This window comes from Mobula birostris, chromosome 19 (genome assembly GCF_030028105.1).
Source record: "Mobula birostris isolate sMobBir1 chromosome 19, sMobBir1.hap1, whole genome shotgun sequence".
Classification (NCBI taxonomy): Eukaryota; Metazoa; Chordata; class Chondrichthyes; order Myliobatiformes; family Myliobatidae; genus Mobula; species Mobula birostris.
Window position 1 is genome coordinate 43,028,974 of NC_092388.1, and position 27,316 is coordinate 43,056,289.

Here is a 27,316-nt window from a genome sequence, read left to right on the forward strand (position 1 = left end):
GCTGATAATTGCTAGGTTTACTCTTAGAACCCTTTTTAAACAAAGGAACCACATGAGCAATACGCCAATCCTCCGGCACCATCCCTGTTTCCAATGACATTTGAAATATTTCTGTCAGAGCCCCTGCTATTTCCACACTAACTTCCCTCAATGTCCTAGGGAATATCCCGTCAGGACCCAGAGACTTATCCACTTTTATATTCCTTAAAAGCTCCAGTACTACTTCTTCTTAATCATCATAGTTTCCATAACTTCCCTCCCAGCACATTTGACAGCTACGATTAGGAATGCCTACCATTTCATCGCTAGACCACATTCTGGGAAATCTGATCATTTGGCTGGCCACCTTCTACTGGCATACAGACGGAGGCTAAACAGTAAGACTCCAAAGATCAGGACAACAAAGAGGTGGTCACGTGAGGCAGAGGGGTGGTATGGGTTTGTTTCGAGTAAGTGGACTGGGCCATGATCAAGGACTCATCAGAGGATCTGAGTGGATACGCCGCGGGGGTTGTCACAGATTTATAAAGCAGTCATAGATGAGTACTTCCTCACAAAATCATTCACAGTCTTCCCCAACCAGAAACCCTGGATGAACCATGAGATCCAAAATCTGCTGAGGGCCAGATCAGTGGCATGCAGGCCTGGCAATCAAGTAAAATACAAGGGTATGACCTTTGGAAAACCAGCTCACATGCAAAGAGGTATTTCTGGATCAAACTTGAATCACTGAATGATGCTTGACAGCTGTGGCGGGACTTGAATGCTATCACCTCCTACAAAGAGAAACCAAGTGACAAAGGTGACAACAAGGTTTCCCTCCCAGTTGAGCTCAATGCTTTTGATATTCGATTTGACCATCAAAACATGGAAGCATCTTCACGAACTCTGACAGTCCCTGAAGACTGTATGATTTCAGTCTCTGAAGCTGACGTCAAAACATCTTTCAGGAGGGTGAACCCATGGAAAGCTTCTAGCCAGAACAGGGAAACTGCTCGAGTACTAAAGACCTGTGCTGATCAATTGGCTGGAGAAGGCAAAAGATGGTGATTTGTGATATCTTTAACTTCTTACTTTAGCATTCTAATTCTAATGTACCCACCTGGTTCAAGCAGGCTTCAATTATTCCAGTGCCTAAACAGGATGTGGTAACCTGCCTCAATGACTATCGTCCAGTAGCATTTACACCCACTCTGATGAAGTGCTTTGAGCAGTTGGTGATAAAACATACCAACTCTTTCCTGAGAAGTGACTTGGATCTGCTCCAATTTGTCTACCATCATAACAGGTCAACAGGTGCTATTTCATTGGCTCTTCACTCAACTCTGGAACATCTGAACAGTGAAGATACATACATCAGGATGCTCCTCATTGACTACATCAATGCTATCATCCCCTCAAAACTAATCAATAAACTTAAAGACCCAGGCCTCAATACCTTCTAATGCAACTGAATCCCCAATTTCCTCCCTTACAGACTGCAGATGGTTTGGATTGGCAACAGCATTTTCTCCACAATCACCATCAGCTCAGGTTTACCACAAGACTGAGTGCTTAGCTCCCTGCTCTACTTGCTGTATACTTATGACTGTGAGGCTAAGCACAGCCCCAATGCTATATTTAATTTTGCTAATGATGCCTCTGTCGTTGGCCAAATCAAAGATGGTGATGAATCAGCATATAGGAGGGAGATTGAAGGTCTGGCTGAACCATTACCACAACAACAACTTATCCCACAATATCAGCAAGATCAAGAAGCTGATTATTGAGTACAGAAGGAGGAAACCAGAGGTCCATGAGCCAGTCCTCCAGAGGTACAGAGGGTCAGCAACTTTAAATTCCTCAGTGTTATCATTACAGAGGATCTGTTCTGGGTCCAGCACATAAATGCAATTACAAGGAAAGCACGGCAGCACCTCTACTTCCTTAGAAGTTTACGAAAATTTGGCATGTCATCTAAAACTTTGATAAACTTCTATATATGTGCAGTGAAGAGTATATTGACTGGTTGCATCACGGCCTTGTATAGAAACATGAATGCCCTTGAACAGAAAAGACTACAAAAAGGTGGTGGATACAGCCAGTCCATCACAGGTAAAGCTCTCCCCACATTGAGCACATCTACATAGAGCGCTGTCATAGAAAAGTGTTGTCCATCATTAGAGACCCCCACCATCCAGGTCATGCTCTTCTCACAAACAGGAGCCTTGTAGGCTATGATCAACTGATTATTGTTCAAAAAAAATAGAGAATTTTCTTTAATTCTGATTTGTAGCCTTATTTCACCCAGCTTGGATCGTAAAGAAATAGTAGCACCACCACACAATTTGAGAGAATATTTCATTGCAACGTGAAAACTTCATCCAAGTCACTAATGTCGACTGAAGATGACCAACACAAATCCCTGTGCCATCTCACTAGTTATTAAATGCTAATTTTATAACTAGTCACTAGCCCAACCTTCAGGTCAGAGTTGAATCCAGGTCACTAGAGTTACGAAGTGGTAGCTCTGCCAGCAGTGTACTAGTGTTGCTCCTGCTTTTGATATACCAGTATATTAACTGCATCACCATTGCACACCTACACTCCTATCCAACCACTAAATCACTGTGCTCTTGGTTTGTAATCTTCTACATGGCACTTTATTGAATGTCTTCTTGTCAGTGCCTTCTTTCACTGCATCACCCTATAACACAACGCCCAGAAAACACTCTAAACAGATTAGAAATGTCATGCAAATAAGATACTATCAGAATCTATTAAAAGACATTTAGCTTATTGGTCCTCGATAAAAGAATCAATCTTTAGTGTACATTAGTGAAAGTGCCTAAACTGTATTTAATCAACAAATGGGAATAGGTTAAATTTTCAGCTTGTTTTTTTAAGTACCTCCTTTAAGCTGCTTCAAAAAATATTCAATGGCTCATCCAGTTTAATCCCTTTATCGAAGGTTGGAAGAAATGCAGACATTTCCAAATGCATGTAAAGTGAACATCACTCATTTTCACATTGAGATGATGAATTAGATTAAATATTTTTCACAATAGTTTCTTGTATTGCACATTTTATTGCACAGCCATAATGTAAACAAAGGTTACCACTGGCTGGGTGGTTGAGAGACTGCCCACACGACAAATTGCCCTAACTTCCCTGCCCTCAATGGAGTATACCTAGTCAATACATAACAAAGGTGATAAGCCCCATTTTGAGTCAGGTCTTGTTCTGGTACCAGCTTGGCTGATTGTTCCTTTAACCTAGTCTATATTTTGTTGTCCATCCAGAGTCACCATGATAATTTTAAATATCAACCTATTGATTTCTAATACTTAAGAAAGGGATTGCATGGACCCTCCTGATTGATGAAATCAAAGGCATGTTGAGAAATACAGTGGCTGATGCTAACGTCTACATTTTTCTTGTCATACTGTGAAGGTCACATCCACCGTGCCTCCATCGGGAAGCAGCTCTTCTGCCTGTGGGAGTGGAGAAAGATTTTGACTATGACTTTCCCAGTGCCCCACGGTGAAAGGAGCAGAATTGGGCATGGGGCTAACAACAACATCCTGTAAAAACCCAGAGCTACAGAAACTCTAAAGCCTTATTCCTGGGAGAGGAAGGATCTTCACCTAGAAGAGGTACGATGGTCTACACCTGGGGACAACTTGAACGACTGGTCCTGGACAGAGGACTCCAGCGAGCTGCAGTTGGCAGCCTATGCCCCAGTAGGGGTGATGGGCTAAGTAACTAAGTAAATCTCACAGTGGAAGATGGCAGGGAGGCCCCTCTGTAGTTATGATAGTTAGACTTGTCTTCTTTCTTGAAGATTACCACGATTACAGATCTCTGAAGTTCCTTGGTGTTTCTACTTCCCAGCTTTTGAAAAGATTGTAGAATCCTGACTGGAGGTATGCACTGCTGAGTTTTAGGGTTTCAGCATGAATGTTATCTGCTCCCATGTCCTTGTTATTATTTAATTGGGATATGGCCTTCTTAATGGTTAGGAGTAGGAGAAACGTTGGCTTGAGTAGGCTGAAGTGTGTTGAAGACAAAACATAATTCTAACGAGTAGGACTACAACATAACCAATCTTAGTGAAGTTTTGTGTCAAAGAAGGTGGCTTCGTTGTTACAATACTTTCATCACCACAATGTTGCTCTTCACCTCCAGCAAACATCAATGGGGTTGGAGCTAATCCTCATAACTAATGGGGCACTGTTCAATTTTCAGACTACCCTCCAGAATCAACATCACTCAAACCTCTGCAGTTGAGCCTAGCCTTACAATCAACATTTACCAGGCAAAGATCCTCTACCGCATATCCTGTTACATTACTTTGTCTTCTGATTGTAAAGACTGCTTCCCATTCCTGGGGAGCCACCTCTCATCTCAGTGAAGGTAGGCATTGCTGATGGAGTTCACTGTTGCTGCCGATGTAAAAAGGCCATTTGAATGTTTAGTATTGACAGGTGATTGTTGACAGTACTTTGATGCAGCTATTACCTACTTACTAATGCTCAGTCTGGGTTTCACCAAGACTACTTGGCTCCAGCATTCATTGCACTCTTGATCCGAACATACACTAAGACATTGAGTTCCAAAGGTAGGGCGAGAGTGACTTTCTTTGAGATTGTGGCAGCATTTGACTGTATGTGACATCAAAGGGGAAACACAGCAATAGTTGGACTCATGGCCCACACAAAGGAAGATAGCTGTGGTTGATGGACATAAGCATCCTAGTCCTAAGAATCACTGTAAGAGTTCCTTAGGACAATGTCATAGGTCCAAGCATCCTCTTCATAGAGACATAGAGAAGCACAGCAGAGAAACAGGCCCTTTGGCCTATCTAGTCCATACCAAAACCATTTAAATTCCCTACTCTCAATGACCTGCACCAGGACTACAGCCCTCCACATCCTTACTGTTCATTTACCTATCCAAAATTCTCTTCAACATTGAAATTGAGCTTGCATGGACCACTTGTGCTGGCAGCTCATTCCACACTCTTGAGCTCTTTTAAATGAAAATGTTTTCCCTCATGTTCCCCTTTAACTTCTCACCTTTCACTCTTAAGTCATGGCATCCAGTTGTATTCCTCCCCAACCTCAGAGGAAAAAGCCTGCTTGCATTTACCCTATCTATACCTCTTCACTAATCACTTACCTTGCATTCTAAGATCAGAACTCTGGAAGTATTGAATTCCATCTCCACAGCAAATCAATTAGCCCATGTCTGCATGCAGCAGGACTTGGTCAATATTCCGTCATAACTAACGATTGCCTAGTATCATCAGTTCTGGGCAATGACCAATTCCAACAAAGTGCAAGTTAACTTATCACTCTTTACAAACTCTTAATATTCAAAGGTGTTACCATCATGAACACGCTAATCAAACTGGATTTCCACCTGGTGCTCTGGTTTCCCCCAGCATCCCACAGACATGGTGCTAGTAAGTTGTGGGCATGCTATGTTGGCACCAAAAGCAAGGCAACACTTGGAGGCTGTGCAGCACATATTCGAACTGTGTTGGTCATTGATGCCATGGGCACATTTCACTGTATGTTTCAATCTTTTGATGTACATGTAACAAATAAAGGTAATCTCTCTCTTTGAAACATTGACTTCCTGAGGACCATTGTTCACTAAAAAAACTACTGAACCAGCTACATAACTACAACAGTCTGTAAGAGCAAGACCAAAGTCACATGGCAAATGACACCTGACCCTCCAAAGTATCAAAATCCCTCAAAGGAATAAGCCCGAACTATTATGGAATACTCTTCAATTTCTTAGAAACAGGACATTGCAGCCCATTTGACTGGAGACCATGTACAATCCTAAACATTTATTCTGACTGCCACCAGTGCACTGTGTACCATCAAATTAAAGTACTGAAATTATGCACTAAGGCTACTTCAACAGCCCATGAAGTCTGTCACCAAGAAGGACATTTCCTTCATGTCACTTACTATTTTGAGTTTGAAATATTATACTGTTCTTGGAATTTCCTGCTTGAAGACATTGAGGGAGCTCCTTCAACAGAAGGAATTCAGTGGTTCATGAAGGTACCTCACCACCACTATCAGAATGCCTTATCAATAATAATATGCATATTCCATAAATGAACAAGAAAAACTTTTGTACTTCTACATGTACAGACTAATGCATGATAATCCCTAAATTGCTGTGTTTATGCTTGGTTATGATGGCAAACTAAGAGGAATAGATAGAGTGGACAGCCAGCGCCTCTTCCCCAGGGCACCACTGCTCAATACAAGAGGACATGGCTTTAAGGGGTGGTAAGTTCAGGGGGGATATTAGAGGAAGGTTTTTTACTCAGAGAGTGGTTGGTGCGTAGAATGCACTGCCTGAGTCAGTGGTGGAGGCACATACACTAGTGAAGTTTAAGAGACTACTAGACAGGTATACGGAGGAATTTAAGGTGAGGGGTTATATGGGAGGCAGAGTTTAAGGGTCGGCACAACATTGTGGGCCGAAGGGCCTGTACTGTGCTGTACTGTTCTATGTTCTACGTTCAAATGTTGATGGTTTCCTACCTTATCCAAGTTTTAAAACAAAGGCTCAAGCAACATATAAAGCTCCATTAAAATTTCAACTATTCCCAAAAATAGGATGCTCCTTCTCACCTCAAATAGTTTTACTTATTGGTGATAAGAAAGTAAATAGTAAGTTTTTTTTAAACCAAGCTGAGCATTGGGAGCAAAAAAACTATCAATGAAACCCCAAGGAGCATGTCCAAACTGAGATGGCAAAACTTACAAGGTTACAGTAAAATTAAATCTTGTCAGATCTGCTTCCTATTGCCAATTCTTTGTCAATCCTCTTTAGTAATGGAGCTGTAAACATTGATCAGGTGACAAATATGCTAGACTTCAGTACAGAACAAAACATAGGTAATGTTGTACTGTGTCACACTATGTTCTCTGGCTCTTTCATTTGTTCAAAAGGTGAGGCTTGAAGCTGCACAGGAACATTATACTTAAAGAAAGTGCTTGTTTTGGGAGAATACTGAACATGCTCTTATATACTCAGATTAAAAATAATCCAGATTAAATCACTATTATGTCATCAAGTGCATAGTGTATGGCAGTTTAACTTGTGGTCCTCACCCTACAGGACCGAGTCATTTGCTTCTCCAAGTCAGGGTAGCATGTCACTATTTGTGGTATTATTTATTAGCTATTTTGACTGATTTTCAGCTTTGTGCTACTGGTAAAATTATATAGTTATTTTGAGAGCTGCTGCCTACATGAAGGACGTTAAAAATGTGTGATTAGATAGTTTTAGATACTGTGACGGGATCCTGAATTACCCCTATGCACTGTACTAGTTTACCTCTATTAACTGTGCTTTTGAAAAGAGACAGAGTTATTTAACACCAGAGTTATTTAACACCAACAACTTGTTTGTAAAAGAGAGAGATGGAACCGAGCAGTTCGTAAATTGCTATGGTGACCGAAAGCGGTGTTATTTAATGGACACTCAATGTTATGATTTTCGGCAGGGTGTTGATACTTCTCAAGGACAGTCGCCTGCTTGTGCATTTCTTAGAGAGAAAGAGGAAGGAGGAGTTATTTGAATGACAGTTGATGCTCAGCACGGGAAGATAAAATAGGAGGTCAGACGACAGACCTCAGACACGTTTTGGACACTGAATGAACATTGTTGTGCCCGCAGGAAAAGTGGGTTTTGGAGGATCGATCAGGTGGATTGATCCGTCGCCCATGCAGTGGAAAGGGAAGGGGTTGGCTGTCCATGTGTCCACCTTTGCCTGGGGGATAGCTCCACCACAGAAAACCGGTCCCCTTTGTTAAAGTCACAATCGGTGACCTTTAAAGGATTTCAGAGGACAACGAGGAGATCGAAGGCATCAGCTCACCTGAAGACTCAAATCTCTCCCTCTCTCTCTCTCTCCATCACTACTCAACTCAATACCACGAACTGAACTGAACTTTACTTTACTCATCATCGTAAGACTGTATCTCTTTACCCCCAGACTTAAAGAAGCTTGGTTTTTCATACATATATTTCCACACTTACTGATATACTTACTTTTATATATATAATCATTGCTAACCTGTTTGATTTATCTACATTTATATTACTGTATCGCGTAGTTACTAATAAATATTATTAGTTACTAGCAATACTGGACTCCAAAGTGTTTTCTATTTCTGCTGGTTCTTTATTCCTGTCACGCGGTACGTGACAAAATCTATATATTAAGGTGCCCCGAGCTTTATACTTAATGGTTTTAATACATAAGGATAAACTCAATAGCCATAATCATTTACATGTATTAGGAATTTACTGTGGTTTGTTGGCACAACTTGCAACAAAAAAATTTAATAATTGTTAAGAATAAAGAATTATTATAAAATTAAGTTAGAGGTTAAAGTATGGATATGGAATAAAATATGCATAAACACATAAATACCAGCATATATTTACAATGTAAACAACATTATAAAAAGTGGTTTAAAGTGGTATAGTGACTGGGGTAATAGATAGAGAGGGTGAAGGAAGGCTATGTAGAATGGCTCATCAGATTAACTGCTGGAGCAAAGAAACTTTTATGATGCAAGGAAATTTTTTTTTGCTTTGTAGCCCTATAGTGCTTTGCAGAAGGGAACGTTTGGAAAAGGTAGTTTGCTGGGTGAATAGTATCCACCCTGATATTTCTGTCGTGCTTCTTTCTCCTGCACACATACAAGACTGGCAATGAAGGTAGACTGCAGCCAATAGCTTTTTCTACTGACCTGACAGTTCAGAGTAGTTTTTATATATTGTGAGAAGATGCTGCACCAAAACAGACTGTAATGGCTGATGTGAGGACGCTCTCTATGATGGCAGAGTAGAATTGTACCATGACGTTCTGAAGAAGATATTTATATTTAGAGTATTTTTAGTACTCATAGTTAGAATATTTTGCCACAATACCACATCAGCCCAATTGTAAGAGCATCTCCCAGTTCTTGATATCCCCTATCAAAGGGAATAGAATGTACATTTACTCAAAGACAAAATTTAAGGAATGGTTGGATCAGGAACTATAGCAACTCCTAAATAAAAACAAGGTAATTTATATAGAAACTTGCAACAAATAAGGGATTTTTATGTGTAAATTATAGGCACAGAATCATTTTTGGTATTTTAATCAGTGTGGACACAAAACTTGTTTGGCAAAGAAATTAACCAGTCACTTCCATTCTGCCAGACCAGATCTGAAAACAATTGTCACAACATGGACAGACACTGATGCTGCCCTTAAGCATTTAGCACCTTAGATTGCATCTGTACAAATAATGAAGGCTACCACCATTGAAATGTATGACAATATATACCAGAGAGAAATAAAAGAGTAATAAGGCATTTCAGCTTCTCCAGTGTTAACTGCAAGCTTCCAATCAGCATTACACCAGTTGGAAAATTAGCCATGATGGCCAAATGCTATTAAAAGGCTCACTTAGAAACAAGTTAATGGGGTATTTTGTGACGCTGTGATAAGATCATAATGTGCAAGATGTGAAGCCATCTCTTGTAGACTTGAACTACATTTTGATAATATTGGAAGTGAATCACAAACTTCATGAGGAAGAGAGGTGAAGGTTTTCTCTCTGTGGCCAAAGTAAACATTGTTTTTCAATCAAGCTCAAAGCTATATAAAAATGCAATGCATGCCATGCAGTATTGTGGCACCAAAGCATGGGTCAGTATTCTAGCTTTGCAATAATGAACACTGATTGTTATCATTAACTGCAGAAAAATAAACTCCTGGGAAGTTAACCTGAACAGCAACATACATACTGGCTGTGTTGATATCTTATTCATCACAAGTGCACAAACAACTCCCTGAGGCTACATGTTTTGACAGTGAAACAAAGAGATGAGTAAATATGTCATGACTAGCACTGTCATATTATTAGGTCTGCCACTCTGTGGGATACCTTGTCAATGAACATTCCTCACGGTTACACAGCGCCCTGCCAGTAGATTTGGCAGGCATCTAATTATACTTGCCTAAGAGATTGAAGGTGTTACAGACAGCACAAGCATTCTGCATGAGTCTCAGATGAAAGACAAAGCTATCTTCTGCCAGCGACTAACTAGGTATTATTCCATGAGGTATATCAAGCTGAGCCTTTGTGTTCCACCTCTTATTAGATTTCCTTCCGCTCTCATTGTGCTATCTGCCAGCAGCCCTGTCACTACTAATGGTGATGAAGTGGCGACCATTGCCAAAAAATAAATTGCCCTTCTTCACCCTTCATTAGTTACTGCGCTTTGCAACTGGATATGCTGAATAGCTACATCCAGTTGGCACTTTAAAAGCCCCCTGTGAGTTCTTCACCTAATAAGAGAAAGTTTCATATTAAAGGATCAGATCTTAAACGGGGCATTTTGCAGTTTGCCTTCATGTGATTATAAACATATAACCAGAACCATATAACAATTACAGCACGGAAACAGGCCATCTCGGCCCTTCTAGTCCATGCCAAACTCTTACTCTCACCTAGTCTCACCGATCTGCACTCAGCCCATAACCCTCCATTCCTTTCCTGTCCATATAGCTGTCCAATTTAACTTTAAACAACATCGAACCTGCCTCAACCACCTCCGCTGGAAGCTTGTTCCACACAGCTACCATTCTCTGAGTAAAGAAGTTCCCCCTCATGTTATCCCTAAACTTTTACCCTTTAACTCTCAACTCATGTCCTCTTGTTTGAATCTCCCCCATTCTCAATGGAAAAAGCCTATCCATGTCAACTCTATCTAATTTCCTCATAATTTTAATACCTCTATCAAGCCCCCGCTCAACCTTCTACGTTCCAAAGAATAAAGACCCAACTTGTTGAACCTTTCTCTGTAACTTATTTCAAAGTTCAAAGTAAATTTATTATATACATCACTATATACAACCCTGAAATTCACTTGCTTGCAGGCATTCACAGTAAATGCATGAAAAGAATAGAATCAATGGAAAGCCGCACCGAACCGGACAAACAACATGCAGAGGACAACAAACTATGCAAATACAAACAGAAATAATAATGATAATAAACAAACAAACAAATAAATAAGCAATAAATATCAAGAATATGAGATGAACAGAGTTTTTGGAGAGTGAGTCCACAGGTTGTAGGAAAAGTTCAGTGATAGGGCGAGTGAAGTTGAGGGAAGCTCCTGGTTCAAGAGCCTAAAAGTTAAGGGGTAATAACTGTTCCTGAACTTGGTGGCTGGTCCTAAGGCTCCTGTACCTTCTTCCTGATGGCAAAAGTGAGAGGCGAGTATGGCATGGATTGTGGGAGTCCTTGATGATGAATGCTACTTTCCTAAGACAGCTTCTTGCAGAAGTGCTCAATGCTGGGGAGGGCTTTACCCGTGATGGACTGGGCTGAATCCACTGCTTTTTGTAGGCTTTCCCATTCCAGGGCACTGGTGTTTCCGTGATGCAACCAATCAATACTCCATCCCATTTTTTTTTCAGTGATACAACGCAGAGTAGGCTTCTTCTGGCCCTTTGAATCACACTGCCCCAACAACTTCCACAAACTGAATGAATCCACCCTAACCACGGGACGATTTGCAAAGACCAGTTAATCTATCCGGTATGTACTTGAACTGTGGGAGGAAACTGGAGAACGTAGGGCAACCTACATATTCCAAGGCGAGGACATGCAGAATTGAGCTCTGAACTCCGGAGCAATAATAGCACTGTGCTAACTGCTACGTTACCGTGATGCCCACAGTAGATTTTAGATAACATGCCGAATCTTTGTAAACTTCAAAGAAAGAAGAGGCACTGCCATGCTTTCTTTGTGATGGAACCTACATGCTGGCCCAGGACAGATTCTTTGAAATGATAACACCAAGTAATTTAAAGTTGCTGACCCTCTCCACTTCTGATCTCTCGATGAGTGCTCGCTCACGGACTTCCGGTTTCCTTTTTCTGAAGTCAATAATCAGCCTCTTGGTGTTGTTGACATTAAGTAAGAGGTTGTTGTTGTGGCACCACTCAGCCAGATTTTCAAACTCCCTCCTATATGCTGATTTGTCACCACCTTTGATTTGGCCAATGATAGCGGTGTTGTTAGCAAACTTAAATATGACATTGGAGCTGAGCTTAGCCTCATAGTTGTAAGTATAAAGTGAATAGAGCAGGAGGCTGAGCACACAGCTTTGTGGTGCGCCTGAGCTGAAGGAGATCGTGGAGGAGATGTTGTTGTCAATATGAACTGACTTTGGTTTCCGAGTGGGGAGACTGAGCATCCAGTTGCACATGGAGGTACTGAGGCCCAGGTCTTGAAGCTTGTTGACTAGGTGTGAAGGTATGATAGCATTGAATGCCAAGCTGCTCTAATTCCATACCTCAGCTTGCCCATCAAACTCCTGGTAATGTCTCACTCTCAGTTAACGCTTTCTCAGTATTTACTGAGTCTATTTCAAAGCAAGGCATTGCATAGCATTCATTGCTTCAGCTATTTTTCAGTTGGAAGACTTGTTTCCCGGACCATCACATAACTTGTTTCTGTCATTACCTGAGAGCACCAGCAGTTCAGTAGAGCATGGCCAACAATATTGCACTGACATTTTAACCTACTGCAGTGTCAACCTAACCCTTCACTTCTAAGAAGACCTCCATCTTTTTTTCAGCTTTGTGTCTATTTACGGATCCCTTCATGTATCTGCCTCTACCACCAGCCCCTGCAGTGTGTCCTTCCACTCTCTGTAAAAATATACTTCTGACATTCCCCCTATACTTTCCTTCAATCACCTTAAAAGATGTTCTCTCATATCAGCCATCACCAAGCTGGGAAAAAGGCACTAGCTGTCCACTCTCTCTATGCCTCATATCATCTCATACACCTCTTTCATGTTTCCTCTCATCCTCCTTTGCTTCAAAGAGAAAAGCCCAAGTTTGCTGAACCCTTACCAACAAGACATGCTCTCTAATACATATAGTATCCTTGTAAATCTCCTTTGCAACCTCTGTAAAGTTTCTGCATCCTTCCTAAATGAAGGAATCAGATTTGAACACAATACTCCAAGTATGGTAAAACTAGAGGTTTACAGAACTGCAACATCAACTAACAGCTCTTGAAGTCAATCCCATGACTAAGGAAGACCAACACATCATACATCTTCTTATTGGCCCTAACAATTTGCACAGCAATTTTGAGGGTTCTATAGACTTGGACCCTAAGATCCCCCACACTGCTAAGAATCCCGCCATTAACTTTTAGCCTGCCATGAAATTTGACTTTTCAAAGTGCATCAATTCACACTTTTCCAGATTAAACTCTATCTGCCAATGTAGGTCATAGAAAACCTGGAGCCTGCTCAGTTACTCAGCTAGATCATAGGTGACCGTACCTTAAGTTCTTCACTTTCCTTGATACACTTATTTCCTAAAAATTCTATTTATTTCAGCCTTATTTGCTGCCATTTTGACACCCATTGTCATTCTCATTGTCATATAAAAGAAGTTGCCCCAATTTTTTTCTGAAGCCCTTCCTGATTTCATTGCTAAATGGCCTGAGTCTTGTGGTACATTTCAAACAGATTACTCAATCTGTAAAAAGTAAAAGCAAAAGTTAAAATTAAATTTATTCCAAAGGAAATTCCGTGCCTCATTCTGCTAACTTACCACTCTTACCCACTTTGAGCATCACCCCCAGTGATAGCCTTCCAATGATACACAGAGCTAAACAAATGAATACTGACTCAGGAAGAGCACTTTAATTTTTCTCAATGTTTTATTAATAAGAGATCCTATTTGTCATAAACTTCCATAACCTCAAGGTCATCTACTTGGGCCAAGATAAAGAAAAAAAGAAACAAACTGCTGGGAAAATGTAGCAGGTTAAGCAGAATCTGTGGAGGCAATGGGCTGGTCCCTTCTGCATCCACAGATGCTGCTTCACCCATTGAGTTAGTCTAGTATTTTTTTTTGCTCCAGGTTTTGGAATCTTGGTTCCTTTTGTCATTAGACGTTTGATCACAAAAACTGCATTTAAATATACGAATGACAACTCTGATGGAACATCCTAAAGAGTTTCATCTTGAACAAATTTCAGATGGAGGAAAGGAAGTTTCATTTCCAACTTTGGGAAGAGTGCATATTTAGACTAGAGAAAAGAAAGAGAATTCTGACCTGTAACCAGCTCCCTGATCTCCACGTCAGGAGTCTTCCGAAGCAATCGCACCAGTGCTGGGATCCCACCACAGTTTTTCAAGGCAATTTTGTTGTCGTCATTTGCCTTTCCGTACACCAGGTTTCTCAGGGCTCCACAGGCACTGCGATGAACTTCTTGCATACGATGGTCCAAAAGGTCTACCAACAACTGGATTCCACCTTGTCTTCTTATCTGCAAGATTAATTTATTTATTAGACACTAATAATTAATCCTCTTAAAATAAATAAATGTTCATGAGAGAAAATAACCCTATAGTTTAACAAATCCGTTCTAAATATTTAAAGTAACAGCAAGACAGTTATCCGAGCATTAAAAACTCACTCTGAATATATTCTTTTGGAAAGCAAACGTATTAAAATAAACACCTACGTTGTTATCCAATGACTTTCTCACAAAATCAGAATTTTCAATTCCTGCTCTAATGAGTTATTCAATTACAATCTACTGTTCCCAAGTTGTGGTAAATGTGATTAGTACAGGTAGTTATTCGACCACCGTCATTAATGTAAAAGGCTGAATGGCCGTTTTTCTGAGCTGTTTGACTCTATAACTCTGTTACAATTTTAGAATAATGCCAGAGCATATTTTAAATCTACTCAACCAAGCAAATGGTTTAGCACCTTAGCCAAATGGATGACTCTCCAGTGATGCATAATCCTTCAATATTACCCTCACCTGGATCATATACTTAATTCTCAGGCAGAACTTGAACAGTAATTAGCAACACTATTGACGATCATGTCAGAGACAGAACTTCAATAAAGTCCCTTAAGATAATCTCTCTTTATTCAACCCAATAATGAAACCAGCTTCCTTGAGTTGCCAGTACACCTCTTGAGCATCCGACATCAATAAGTAGCATGAATTATGGGTGCATTCAGAGTGGCTTCCTGAAAGTAGGGAAAAGATTAGTCTGCAATTGGGTTCTAGGCTAGGCGAGTACATTGATAACCTCACTTGAAAAAAATCTTAGAAGTGATCAGCATTTATATAGTATTGTTTAAATGCAATCTACAGTTGTCAAGAAGATTACAGCCAAACATAAAAATTAATCTTAGGCAATGTAAGACAAACAGCAACTAAACCACCAATAGTACCGGGCTCCCACAATAGGTAATAAGGTAATGATGCAGATGGTTTGAGATACACAGTGGCCACTTTATTAGGTACACCTATTAGTTAGTGCAAATATCTCATCAGCCAATCATGTGGCGACAACTCAATATATAAAAGCATGTAGATGTAGTCAAGAGATTCAGTTCTTATTTTGATTAAACATTAAAATAGGACAAAATTAGATCTAAGTGATTTTGATCATGGGAATGATTGTTGGTGCTAGACAGGGTGATTTGAGTATCTCAGAAAATGCAGAATGGTGTAATAAACAAAAAAAAATCCAGTGAGTGGCAGTTCCATGCATAAAAGCACCTTGTTAATGAGAGAGGTCAGAGCAGAGTGGCCAGGCTAACTCAGGCTGACAGGAAGAGGACAGTAATGTGGGGGGGGGGGTGGAGGACGTCGACTCAGACCATGAGAGGCCTGCATTGGGCATATTCATGCTTTTCAAGGCGCAGATAACGTGAATAATCACACATTGTAACAGTGGTGTGCTGAAGAACACCTCTGAGAGCACAACATGTCAAACTTTGAGGTGGACAGGTTACAGCAGCAGAAGATCACAAACTTTGGCCACTTTGTTAGGTACAGGGAGTACCTAATAAAGTGGCCACTGTGTGCACATATCGGCCAGGTCACCAAGAACAACCTCCCTGTTCTTAGATAATCAACCACTTAACAGCTCAGAACACTCAACGTCCTACAAGATCTTTAGGAGTTGAATCCAGATTGAATATCTCTTTCTCATCTACTGCTGTTTGAGTCAGTTTTCTGAACTCCCGCCCCCTAGACGTTGAGAGTCATTAATACCACTGTCAGCAAAAAATCTAAATTTAAAGGGGCTCTTCCCATGCATGGACGGCCAATTCTGGTTGGTTATTTCCTGGCATATCTCTTGCCATCTCAATTGAGAAATTAACCCAGACCATTTTAAAGGCTACAATGGCAACTAATGCTAAAATAATGCATGCATAAAAGTGTCACATATTTCAACTCTGTAAAAATTCAAGAGGCGTATACAACAATTTCTGTTTCATCAACAATAACCTTAGAGCTTCCATTTAATTTTCCTTCTAAATTCCTTAAATCCAAAGATGCAGGGATGGGCACAGTCACAGTGACCCATCTGCACACTCTCAGATAAGACACAACTAGAAACTGGACACTCAGTGATAGTTCTACAGTTTAATGTGAGAGAGTATTAACCAGACTAAAAGGAATGTGTCACTCCAGAGCAGCACTGAGGGAATTCTGCACTATTAAAGCAGATAAAATATTAAATTGATACTCTCTTCATCCTCTGATTTGAAATGAAAAGATCTCAACAATAAAAATAGAAGAGCTTTCAGGATTTCCCTGGACAATGCCTCTCTGCAACCAACACCACACTAAAATGACAAGGCTGCGTACTTGCCCTTGTTGTAAATGAACTGAGTGCTGCAGTTCCTGGTTCAAAAGTTCTGCAGTCCTGCAGCAGTCAGCTCTGAATAGTGGCAGAAAATTAAATCAGTAAAGCAGAAGGCTTTATAAATGTACCCATCCACAACACCAACAATGCCTGGAACTTTAGTATGAAAGACAATTTTGAAGAATTTGCAAACATTATGCAGATGCGTACCTTTTCAGATCTATTCCAACAAAGGCAGCAGTATGAAATATTTCTTCATACTGCTTCTAGTTTAAAATGGTGCTGGTGAAACACAGCGACAATTTGCTGGCAGCAAACAAAACTACTAACTACTCTATTAAATACACTTTCTTTGCTGAAAGGTCACTGATATCAAAAGCCTGCAACTTCCTTTTTGGAGATGAGCTTTTGAACCACCTGTATGACCTAGCATTTTTGTGGTGTGAACTGAGGTCTCGAAGGTGCAGGACGGTCGTGGTGTGGTAATGTACAGACTGAACTGTGGCAGCAGGGCTGCACCCAAGTGTTAGGAATGAGCCAAGTCATGACTGGAAAGGACTTGGAGCCGATTCAAAGTAGCAGAATGAAGGTGAGGCAGTGGGGCCTGGGCCTGAGAGCGAGGGACAAGCCGATAGTTGACTGATTTAAGCACCAGACCAGATTGGAAAGATTGTGTACGGGCCGAATCAAGGTGGTGGGTTTTGGGTCCAAGAGGGAGGACCGACCAGCTGTTTCGCCAATTTAAGTGCCAAGCTAGATTGAAACGGTCAGGGTGTCGGGGCTGAAAAGGAAAGGGATGGGTCAGTTCTGAATGTAATTTACTTACTTCAGCTCTGAATGTTATTTGCTTACTTTTATAGTTTGCAAAACTTTCTTGTTTTGCACTTTGGGGGCTTTGACAGTCTTTTTTTTAATGGGTTCTATTGGGTTTCTTTGTTTTGTAAGGAGATAAATCTCAAGGTTGTATATAGTATACACACTTCGATAATAAATATACTTTGAACTTTGATTTGATATTTGATTCACTCTTAAAACAAGCGACGACTGAGTGTAGAAGATAACAGGAAAGGCTGCAGGCTCCAGCGACGTCCTGGTTGTGCTGCTGAAGACTTGTGCTCCACGCCAGCCTTTGAAAGACTGTTCCTATATCAATACATTGGCATCTACCTGAAACAGTGAAACACTCCTCCAGAGAATGACCTGTACACAAAAGAAGAAACAATCTACCTGGTCAACAACTGCCTCATTGTCCTACACTCGATCATCACCAAAGTGATGTAAAGCATTGTTGATAGATCCATCAAGCATCACTTGCTCATCAATAACCTGCTCACTGAAGTTTAGTTTGGGTTCTGTAAGAACTACTCACCCCAGACCTCATTACAGTCTTGGTCTAAACCTGGGCATGAGCTGAACTCTCAAAGGTGAGTCGACATCAAGGCCTCATTAGACTGAACACGGCTTCGAGATGCCCTTTTAAAATAGAAATCTTTGAATCAGAGGGCAGAAAAGGTACCAAGTAAAAGGGAGCATAACTGTGCTTGTTGAAGGAAAATAATAAAAGCACAGAATATTGGTATAGACATTTCTTATCATATCCAATTCCCAACTAGCAGCAGCTCTTTGATCTTGAGATCATAAGTGGGATTGCTTATTGTTCAGTGATTGTTTGGTTTTGTTCACAGCTCCTCAGATAATGAAAGAGTCCAAGAGAGAGCAGCAGAACAAGACACATTCAATTTCTTCGTTCATAAAGAGCAAATAACGTACGGCACACATTTGGTAAGTGCCTCTCTGCCATCAGAGTGCATCAACTTACTTCCTGACATTCAAAGCCACTATTGTCACTGAGGCTACGTCCACACTAGACCAGATAAATCGGTAGATGAAGTTTCTTCTCTTCGATTTGATCCTCCGTCCACACTGAAACAGCATTTTCCTCCCCCGAAAACGGAGCTTTTCTAAAATGCTCTCCAAAGTGTTTAAATCTGAAAACGCCGGTTGGGCGTTTTAGTGTGTACGGGGTAACCGGAGGTTTTAAAAAACCTGTCGTCCCTTTCATCGGTGAAGAGACTATGGCTGTAGGAAATGTTTCCAGGGTGACCCCTCTGTGGGAGTGGGGAAGATGTTGGTGGGGCCACCCGGGGGTCTGTGTAGCTATTGTGGTGGCTGTAAGGCTGGTATTGTGGCGGTGAAAAGTACTGGGGGGGGGGGGGAGCCATCATATTCCTGATCATTGCAAATCCCTCTGCAACTGAGTTAGTCAGTTTTTCAATGTTTGTCATCAGCCGGGTCATACTGTCCGTGAACTCCCTGTCGGTTGCCTCCATACGTTCCAGTATTTGTTTTTTCAGTTTTAAGTCCTCCTGCGCGAGAGCCAACAGCTGTCCATCATTTGGCAATTTCCTTTTAAGTTTTTCTAGTCTGTAACTGGACAAACGTGCACCAAGTATACCATTTCCTCTTCACTTGTTTTCTGTAGATGGGTCCTGCGCATGCCCAGTAGGAGGAGATTCGCCCAAATATCTGTTTTAATGTAGACGGAGGTATTTTCAAAAACGCCTGGTGTGGACGTCTATCATTTTTACGTGAAACCGGCGTTTTCAAAATTATCCGATCTTGTGTGGACGTAGTCTGAGTTCCCCCTGCCGCCAGCACCCTGGGGGTGGGGAGGGCGGAATCAAAATCAACTATAAATCTAATCTGCTACATAAATACAGGGGCTACAAGAACATGACTAAGACTGACCATTCTATAGCAAACAGCACTTATTTTGACTGCCCAACTTCCTCTATTAATAGGACTGCCAGAAGATAGAACACTCCTCATTTCCTCAGATGAATATAACTCCAGTAATGCTTAAGAAGCTCAATATCCTAACCCAGTTCACAACAGAGTGCTTGATCAGCATGGCACTCACGAGAATCACGATGGCAGCATTATGTACAATCTTGCCATAAGACCACAAGACATAGAAGCAGAATTAATTCATTTGGCCTGTTGAATCTGCTCCGCCATTTCATCATGGCTGATCCATTTTACCTCTGAGCCCCAATCTCCTGCCTTCTCCCCATATCCCTTCATGCCAGGACCAATCAAGAATCTATCAAGCTCTGCCTTAAATATACAATAAGACTTGGCCTCCACAGCTGTATGTTGCAAAGAATTTCACAGATACACCACTCTCTGGTTAAAGAAATTCCTCCTCATCTCTATTCTAAAAGGGCACCCCTCTATTTGGAGGCTGTAGTCTGCCCTTAAGCTCTCCCACTATAGGAAACACCCTCTCCACATCCACTCTGTCAAGGTCTTGCACCATTCGATAGGTTCCAATGAGGTCACAGCTGCATCTTCTGAACTTCAGTGAATACAGTTTCAGAGCCATCAAAAGCTCTTCATATGACAAGCTGAAAACCTGGAATAATTTTCATGAACCTCCTTTGAACACTCTCCAGTTTCAGCACATCCTGTGCTCCCAACCCCCACCAGTAAGTCATCCCCTTCAGAAGTATCTAAAGTTGTATACTTATTATTGAGGGGAATAGCCACAGGTGTAGTCTGCACTGGCTGTGCATTTCTCCTCCTTCTCCTGACAGTCACCCAGTCTCCTGCAACCTAGGGGTGACTATCTCTCTGTAGCTCCTGTCTATCACCTCCTCATTCTCCCGTATGAGTCGAAGGTCATCGAGCTGCAGCTCCAGTTCCTAATATGTTCTCTCAGGAGCTGTGATCCGGTGCGCCTGATGCAGATGTGCTTTTCTGTGAGACCAGAAATCTCCCAAGCTTCCCACATCCCACACACAGTACAAAACACTGCCCCTGGAGCCATTCTCATTGCCCTAACAGATGAGGAATGAACGAATAAGGACAGGGGGAAAGTAACTTACAAGACAATGTACCTCACTGAAACCTGATCTCAGCTAAGTCTGATGAGCCAATGCCACTCTAAACACTGGCATACTCAGAAATAATGGCTGCTCTGCTTGCATTTGAATTACTCTTATTGGTCCCTTCTAATGAATCCATCTTGCTGATTCTTCGCTCCTCAGTTCAGAGAAACTGCCATGAAACTCTGCCCTTGAAATTCACCCTCCTGATTCCGCACCCCTGACATGGATTGTCCAAGGCTTCTTCAATAACAGTTCTCAAACATTTACTTATACTTCCAGGACAAGGGTAGCAGATACATAGCAGCACCACCATCTACAAGTTACACTTTACCCTGACCTGGATATATATTGCTGTTTCTTCCTCATTACTAATTCAAAAATCATACAGGAAGTATTTTCTTCAACAGTATGACTCTAGAGGTCAAAAGTGGTTATTCACTGCCCCAAGGGAATTTGTGGATGGACATTGAAATTGGCCTTGCTAGCCTTACCCTAAACAACAAAGAAAACATTCTATCCACATGTCTCATGGCTGAGAATGGGAACTGCTCTGCTTGTGACTGCAAGAAACAGCTGAGGATTGTGGACACAGCTCAGTACATTGCAGAAATCAGCCTCCCCTCCATCGACACCATCTACACTTCTCACTGCCGCAGTAAAGCAGTCAGCATAATTAATGATCTCACCTAGTCTACACGTTCTCTGTTCTTCCCTCTTCCATCGGGCAGAAGATACAAAAGCTTAAAAGTACATACCACCAGGCTCAAAGACACCTTTCACCTCATTGTTATAAGACTATTGAGTGGTTCCCTAGTACGATAAGATGGCCCCTTAACTTCACACTCTTACCTTGTTATGATATTGCACTTAATTGACTGCCTACACAGCTGTTACCCTAAATTCTACGTTCTGTTATTGTTTTACCTTGTTCTACCTCAATGCACTGTGTAACAATTTGATCTGTATGAACAGTGTGCAAGACAGGCATTTCACTGCACCTTAGTACATGTGACAATAAATAAACTAATTCCAATTACTGATAAAATCTCCATGCTATTTGAAGTCTAGTCAACTGTGAGAGTAACAAGACGTGCTTTGACAGCTTTATGAAAATTAGTAAGAGATTGTCAGGTCCAAGCAACCACCCGCCTGAGAAGGAACTCCATGAGGGCTTTGAAGAAATTTTCACATTATTTGAAAACAAGAAATTATTCTCAAGTCGAAGTTCAAAGTTCAAAGTAAATTCATTATCAAATACATGTATGTCACCATATCCAACTCTGAGATTCATTTTCTTGTAAGCATACTCAATAAATACATAAGAAGATAATAATCATAATAGAATCAATGAAAGACTGCACCAACTTGGGCATTCAACTAAGTGTGCAAAGACAACAAACTACAAATACAAAAAGAAATAAATAATAATAAATAAATAAGCAATAAATATCAAGAACATGAGATGAATGGTCCTTGAAAGTGAGTCCACAGACTGTGGGAACATTTCAATAATGGGGCAATTGAGGTGAATGGAGTTATCCCCCTTGCTTCAAAAGCCTGGTGGTTGAGGGGTAATAACTGTTCCTGAACCTGTGGGTATGAGTTCTGAGGCTCCTGTACCTTCTTCCTGATGGCAGTAGTGAAAAGGGAGCATGTCCAAGGTGGAGGGGGTCCCTGATGATGGCTGCTGCTTTCCTGTGATGTTTTGCATAGATGTTCTTAATGGAGAGGGTTTTATTCGTGATGGGATGGGCCATATCCACTACTGTTCAAGGGCACTGGTGTTTCCATACTAGGCTGTGATACAGCCAGTCAATTTACTCTCCACTACACATCTATAGAAGTTTGTCAAAGTTTTAGACGTCATGCTGAATCCCCGCAAACTCCTGAGGAAGTAGAGGCACTGCCATGCTTTCTTCATAATTGCCATTATGAGTTGGGCTTGGGGCAGATCGTCCAAAATAATAACACCAAGGAATTTAACATTGCTGACCCTCTCCACCTCTGACCCTCCAGTGAGAACTGGCTCGTGGACCTCTGGTTCCCTTTTCCTGAAGTCAATGCTCAGCTTTTTGGACTTGCTAACATTAAGTAAGAGGTTGTTTCAATCTCCCTTCTACATGCTGATTCATCACCACCTTTGATTTGGCCTATGACAGTGGTGTTATCAGCAAACTTGAATATGGCACTGGAATTGTGTTAGCCACACAGTTGGAAGTGTAAAGCAAGTACAGCGGGGGGCTAAGCACACAGCCTTGTGGTGCACCTGTGGTGAGGGAGATCATGGAGGTGATGTTGTTGCTAATCTGAATTGACTGTGGTCTGCAAATGAGGAAATCCAGGATCCAATTGCACAAAGAGGTATTGAGGCCAAGGTCTTGGAGCTTACTGACTAGTTTTGATGGGATGACAGCATTGAAGCTGAGCTGTAGTCAATAAAAAACATCCTGAAGTAGTACTTTTACTCTGCAGATATTCCAGGATTGAGTGAAGAGGCAATGAGATGGTATCTGCTGTGCACCTATTGCTTCAGTAGGCAAATTGGAGTGGATCCAAATTGCTTTTCAGGCAAGAGTTGAAATGTTTCATCACCAACCTCTCAAAACATTTCATGACTGTGGATTTAAGTGCCACAGGATGATAGTCATTGAGGCAGGTTACTTTGGTCACTATAGGTCTCTTTGGGCACCTGTATAATTGAAGCTTGCTTGAAGCAGGTGGGCACTTCGGACTGCTGAAGTGAGAGGTTAAAGATCTCTGTGAACACTCCAGCCAAATGATCAGCACAGGTGCTAGTACTTGGCCAGATATCTCGTCTGGGCTGGACCCTTTTTATGTGTTCACCTCCTGAAGGCTGCTCACACGATGGTCTCAGACTGAAATCATAGGATCATTGGGGACTGTGGGAGTTCATGATGATTCTTCCAGGTTTTGATGGTCAAAGTGAGCATAGAAGGCATTGAGTTCATCTGGAGAGGAAGCCCTATTGTCGCCTATGTCTCTTGATTTAATTTTATAAGAGTTAATAGTATCCAAGCCCTGCCACAACTCTTGAGCATCCTTCGTTGATTCAAGTTTAGTCTGCAATTGCCACTTCACCTGTAAGATGGCTTTCTGGAGATTGTACCTAGACCTCTTAACTTTCTTGGTAATCAGACTTGAATGCCTCTGACCTGGCCCTCAGGAAATGGTGCATCTCATGGTTCATCCACAGCATCTGGTTGGGGAAGATTCTGAATGATCTTGTGAGGACACACTCACCTATAACTGTTTGTACAAAGTCCATGACAACCATGGTATATTCATTCAGATCCATAGATGAGTCCTTGAATATGGCCCATTCCACATACTTGAAGCAATCCTGCAGCCATTCCTCTGCCTCCAATGGCAGTGTAAACTCTGTAGGTAAACTGGGGTTACTTTGATGTGGTTAAAATGAAACCTGGTAAGAAATTATACAACTATATAGAGTAATCTCCAGGATGCCAGTACTTCCAATGCAATCAGAAGGAAATAAAGAGAAGTCAGTAGCAGTGGTAATCCAGCTGTGTATATGGCCTCTTTCCATTTGCCTTTGGGAAGACAAATATAAATTACCTTCTTGAATCACTACTACTGCTTGAACAGTGTGCAAAGAAAGTAAGACTGACTTCCATTTTGATTTTGTGGGTTCCTAGTTGCTTAATGGGAGCAATATGGGAATTGTAGACTCTTCCATTGATGGGGCATGAGATGGCTGGGTGGCTGGGTGCTTATGCAGGGTTTCTGCATGGTCCATGTTATCCCCAAACCTTGAATGGCCTCTGGCCAGAGATTCCCAGGAATCATGAGGAGAATGTATTTCTTCAAGGAGGCTTTAAGCACATCCTTTCACTCTTCCCTGTACTTTTTCTCTCTCTCTGTTAAGCTCTTCTCATGGCAGAGATCAGGACAGAGATCTTGATTTGGGAGACCGGTGCTGGGCACATATTTGTCATGCCCTGTGCAATTTAGCTGATCCTGCAAAGCATCTCAGGAAGGCAGCGTCCATTGTTAAAGACCTCCAGTACCCAGGGCATGCCCTTTTCTCACTGTTACCATCAGGTAGTAGGTACAGAAGCCTGAAGGCACACATTCAGCGATTCAGGAACAGCTTCTTCCCCTCTGCCATCCGATTCCTAAATGGATATTGAAGCTTTGAACACTACCTCACTTTTTTTTAATATACAGTATTTCTGTTTTTTGCACATTAAAAAAATCTGTTCAATATACATAATTGATTTACTTGTTTATTATTATTTTTATTTTATTTACTATTTTTTTTCTCTCTCTGCTAGATTATATATTGCATTGAAATGCTACTGCTAAGTTAACAAATTTCACGTCACATGCGGGTGATAATAAACCTGATTCTGATTGAACAAACACTTATAGAAAAAAAACAAGCAAGAAATTACGAAGTTTTGGTCTGGCAGTTTTGAAGGAATCACAATAAATAGTTAAGTTGTGTGAAAATCAAGGTTAGGTTTTCAGTGTAGTGGAATTTCTGTGCAGATTTCCATTTCCATTTTTTCTAACAATGTAGAAAGTAACTATTTTTCCCTCTATAATCCATATTGGTTTACACAGCAATGCCATTCCTCATTTTTTTTTGTACTCCATTCTCCTCACATTGCATCAACTCTCCCTGATTCAAAAACTCACATACATACTAAGAGCAATTTCCTTAGTTGACTAAACTATCTACTGGCACATCCTTGGGGTGTAGGAGAAAATTGGAGCATGTGGCAGAAACCCATTTGATCACGTGGAGAATGTGCAAACTCTACAGAGAGAGCACCAGAGCCTGTGATTGAACATGAGTTGCTGGAGCTGTGAGACAGCTGTACCACCCTCCCAGGTTTTTGAGATTTCAAAACTATAGAAGAGCAACATGCACTGTGAAGATAAAAAGTTCATTTTATCAAGATGTTAGATCCTGACACTTGGTTTTCTGCATGTTCTGACGGTTTGGAGACTGCTGTCATTCTGTCTGAAAAGGCAGAATAAATTCCTTTGGAAAGAAGGTAAATATTTCAAATGTAAGGATAAAAGGGATTTTACTGCTACATTATATGCTGATGGAGCTGCTTGGGATAGTATGGGATGTTTTCCATAGAAAAAATGAAACCAGGTCAACGTAAGTTAGGACAGGCAGGAATTTCCCTCTCTCCACCTTAGATGCCTGGCTGTCAGTCATCTGCACCAATTGCAAAGAGCCCCCAACTCTCCTCTCTGCAAACTTTTCCATAGATCTTCAGTAAGTTTCTGAATATCTGTCTCCGCCATGTTTCAATGTGTATGACACTGATCTCAGGGTTAGCAGATTTTATGTTGAAATCTATTCCATTACCTCAAGCAGATAATGTAGGCTTATTACCTATACTTAGGTATTATTACAAATACCTAAGGATGCTGCATGACTGGAAAAAGTTCAAAGTAAATTTATTATCAAAGTACATACATGCCACCATATAAAACTATCAGACTCATTTTCTTGTAGGTATACTTCGTAAATTGAAGAACCATAATAGAATCAATGAAAGACTGCACCCAACAGGATGGACAAGATACCAATGTGCAAAAGAAAACACACCATGCAAATACAAAAATAAAGAAATAATAAGAATAAATAAATAATCAATACATATTGAGAACCTGAGATGAAGGAGTCCTCGAAGGTGAGTCCATAGGCTGTGGGAACAGTTCAGTGACGGGGCAGGTGAAGTTGAGTGAATTTGTCCCACTGGTTCAAGAGCCGGATGGTGGAGGGGTAATAACTGTTCCTGAACCTGATGGTGTGAGTCCTGAGGCCCCTGTCTGTACCTTCCTCCTGATCGTAGCAGTGAGAAGAGAGCAGAACCTGGGTGATGGGGGTCCCTAATGACAGATACTGCTTTCCTGCAACAGCACTCTGTGCAGATGTGCACAATAGTGGGGAGTGCTTTATCTGCCATGGACTGGGCCACACCCACTACCTTTTGTACGATTTTCCATTTAAGGGCTTTGGTGTTTCCATACCAGGCTGATGCAGCCAATGAATACTGTCTCACCACACATCTATACAAGTTTGTCAAAGTTAAAGCCAAGATAAAATGTTAAAACCAAGGCCCTAACAGAGATTTTCAGAGCATGCATATAATTCTATGACACCATTTAAACTACATACGACTGGAGATGCTGGAAACTGGAGGTTAAACAGCATTTGTGGGGGAAAGCAATTGCTGATAATTCAGATTGATGTTTTGACCCAAAATATCAACATTCATTTCCCAGCACAGATGCCTGACATTTTGCTTGTTCATTTAATTTGCACAGGTGGTTTCCCTAGTGTTCTGAACCAACATCATCCAAATGTGATTATTTGATAACTGTCTATCTTTGAAACTTTGCCAATTGCCCATCATTAGAGCAGTTATCACACTTAAAAAGATTGTTCAATTAACTGAAAAGACCAGTGGAATATCCTAAGGTGGTGAGAGGTATTATAAAAAGGGTTTTTCTTTCATTTTGTTTTTAGGAGAAATTGGAGACAAAGCCTGGTCTTTTTCTTCTCTTTCTCTCTCTGTCTTTCCCTGCCAATAACTCCCTCCAAAAAACAAGATTCTCCTGAGCACAAATGGGAGGAAATTATCACCACCATTCTTCGCTACAATCTCAAGAAAAAC

General features: G+C 41.1%; 1 protein-coding gene across 6 annotated transcripts in view; it reads right to left on the reverse strand.

The window, feature by feature from the left end:
• The window catches only part of LOC140212554 (catenin delta-2-like), a 579,924-nt gene that overhangs the window by 140,647 nt on the left and 411,961 nt on the right, over positions 1-27,316 (reverse strand). For all 6 annotated transcript variants that reach the window (XM_072283519.1, XM_072283517.1, XM_072283520.1 and 3 more), the window contains one exon: positions 14,174-14,387. In XM_072283519.1, coding sequence (XP_072139620.1) covers positions 14,174-14,387 — 214 coding nt within the window. The remainder of the gene's footprint in view (positions 1-14,173; positions 14,388-27,316) is intronic.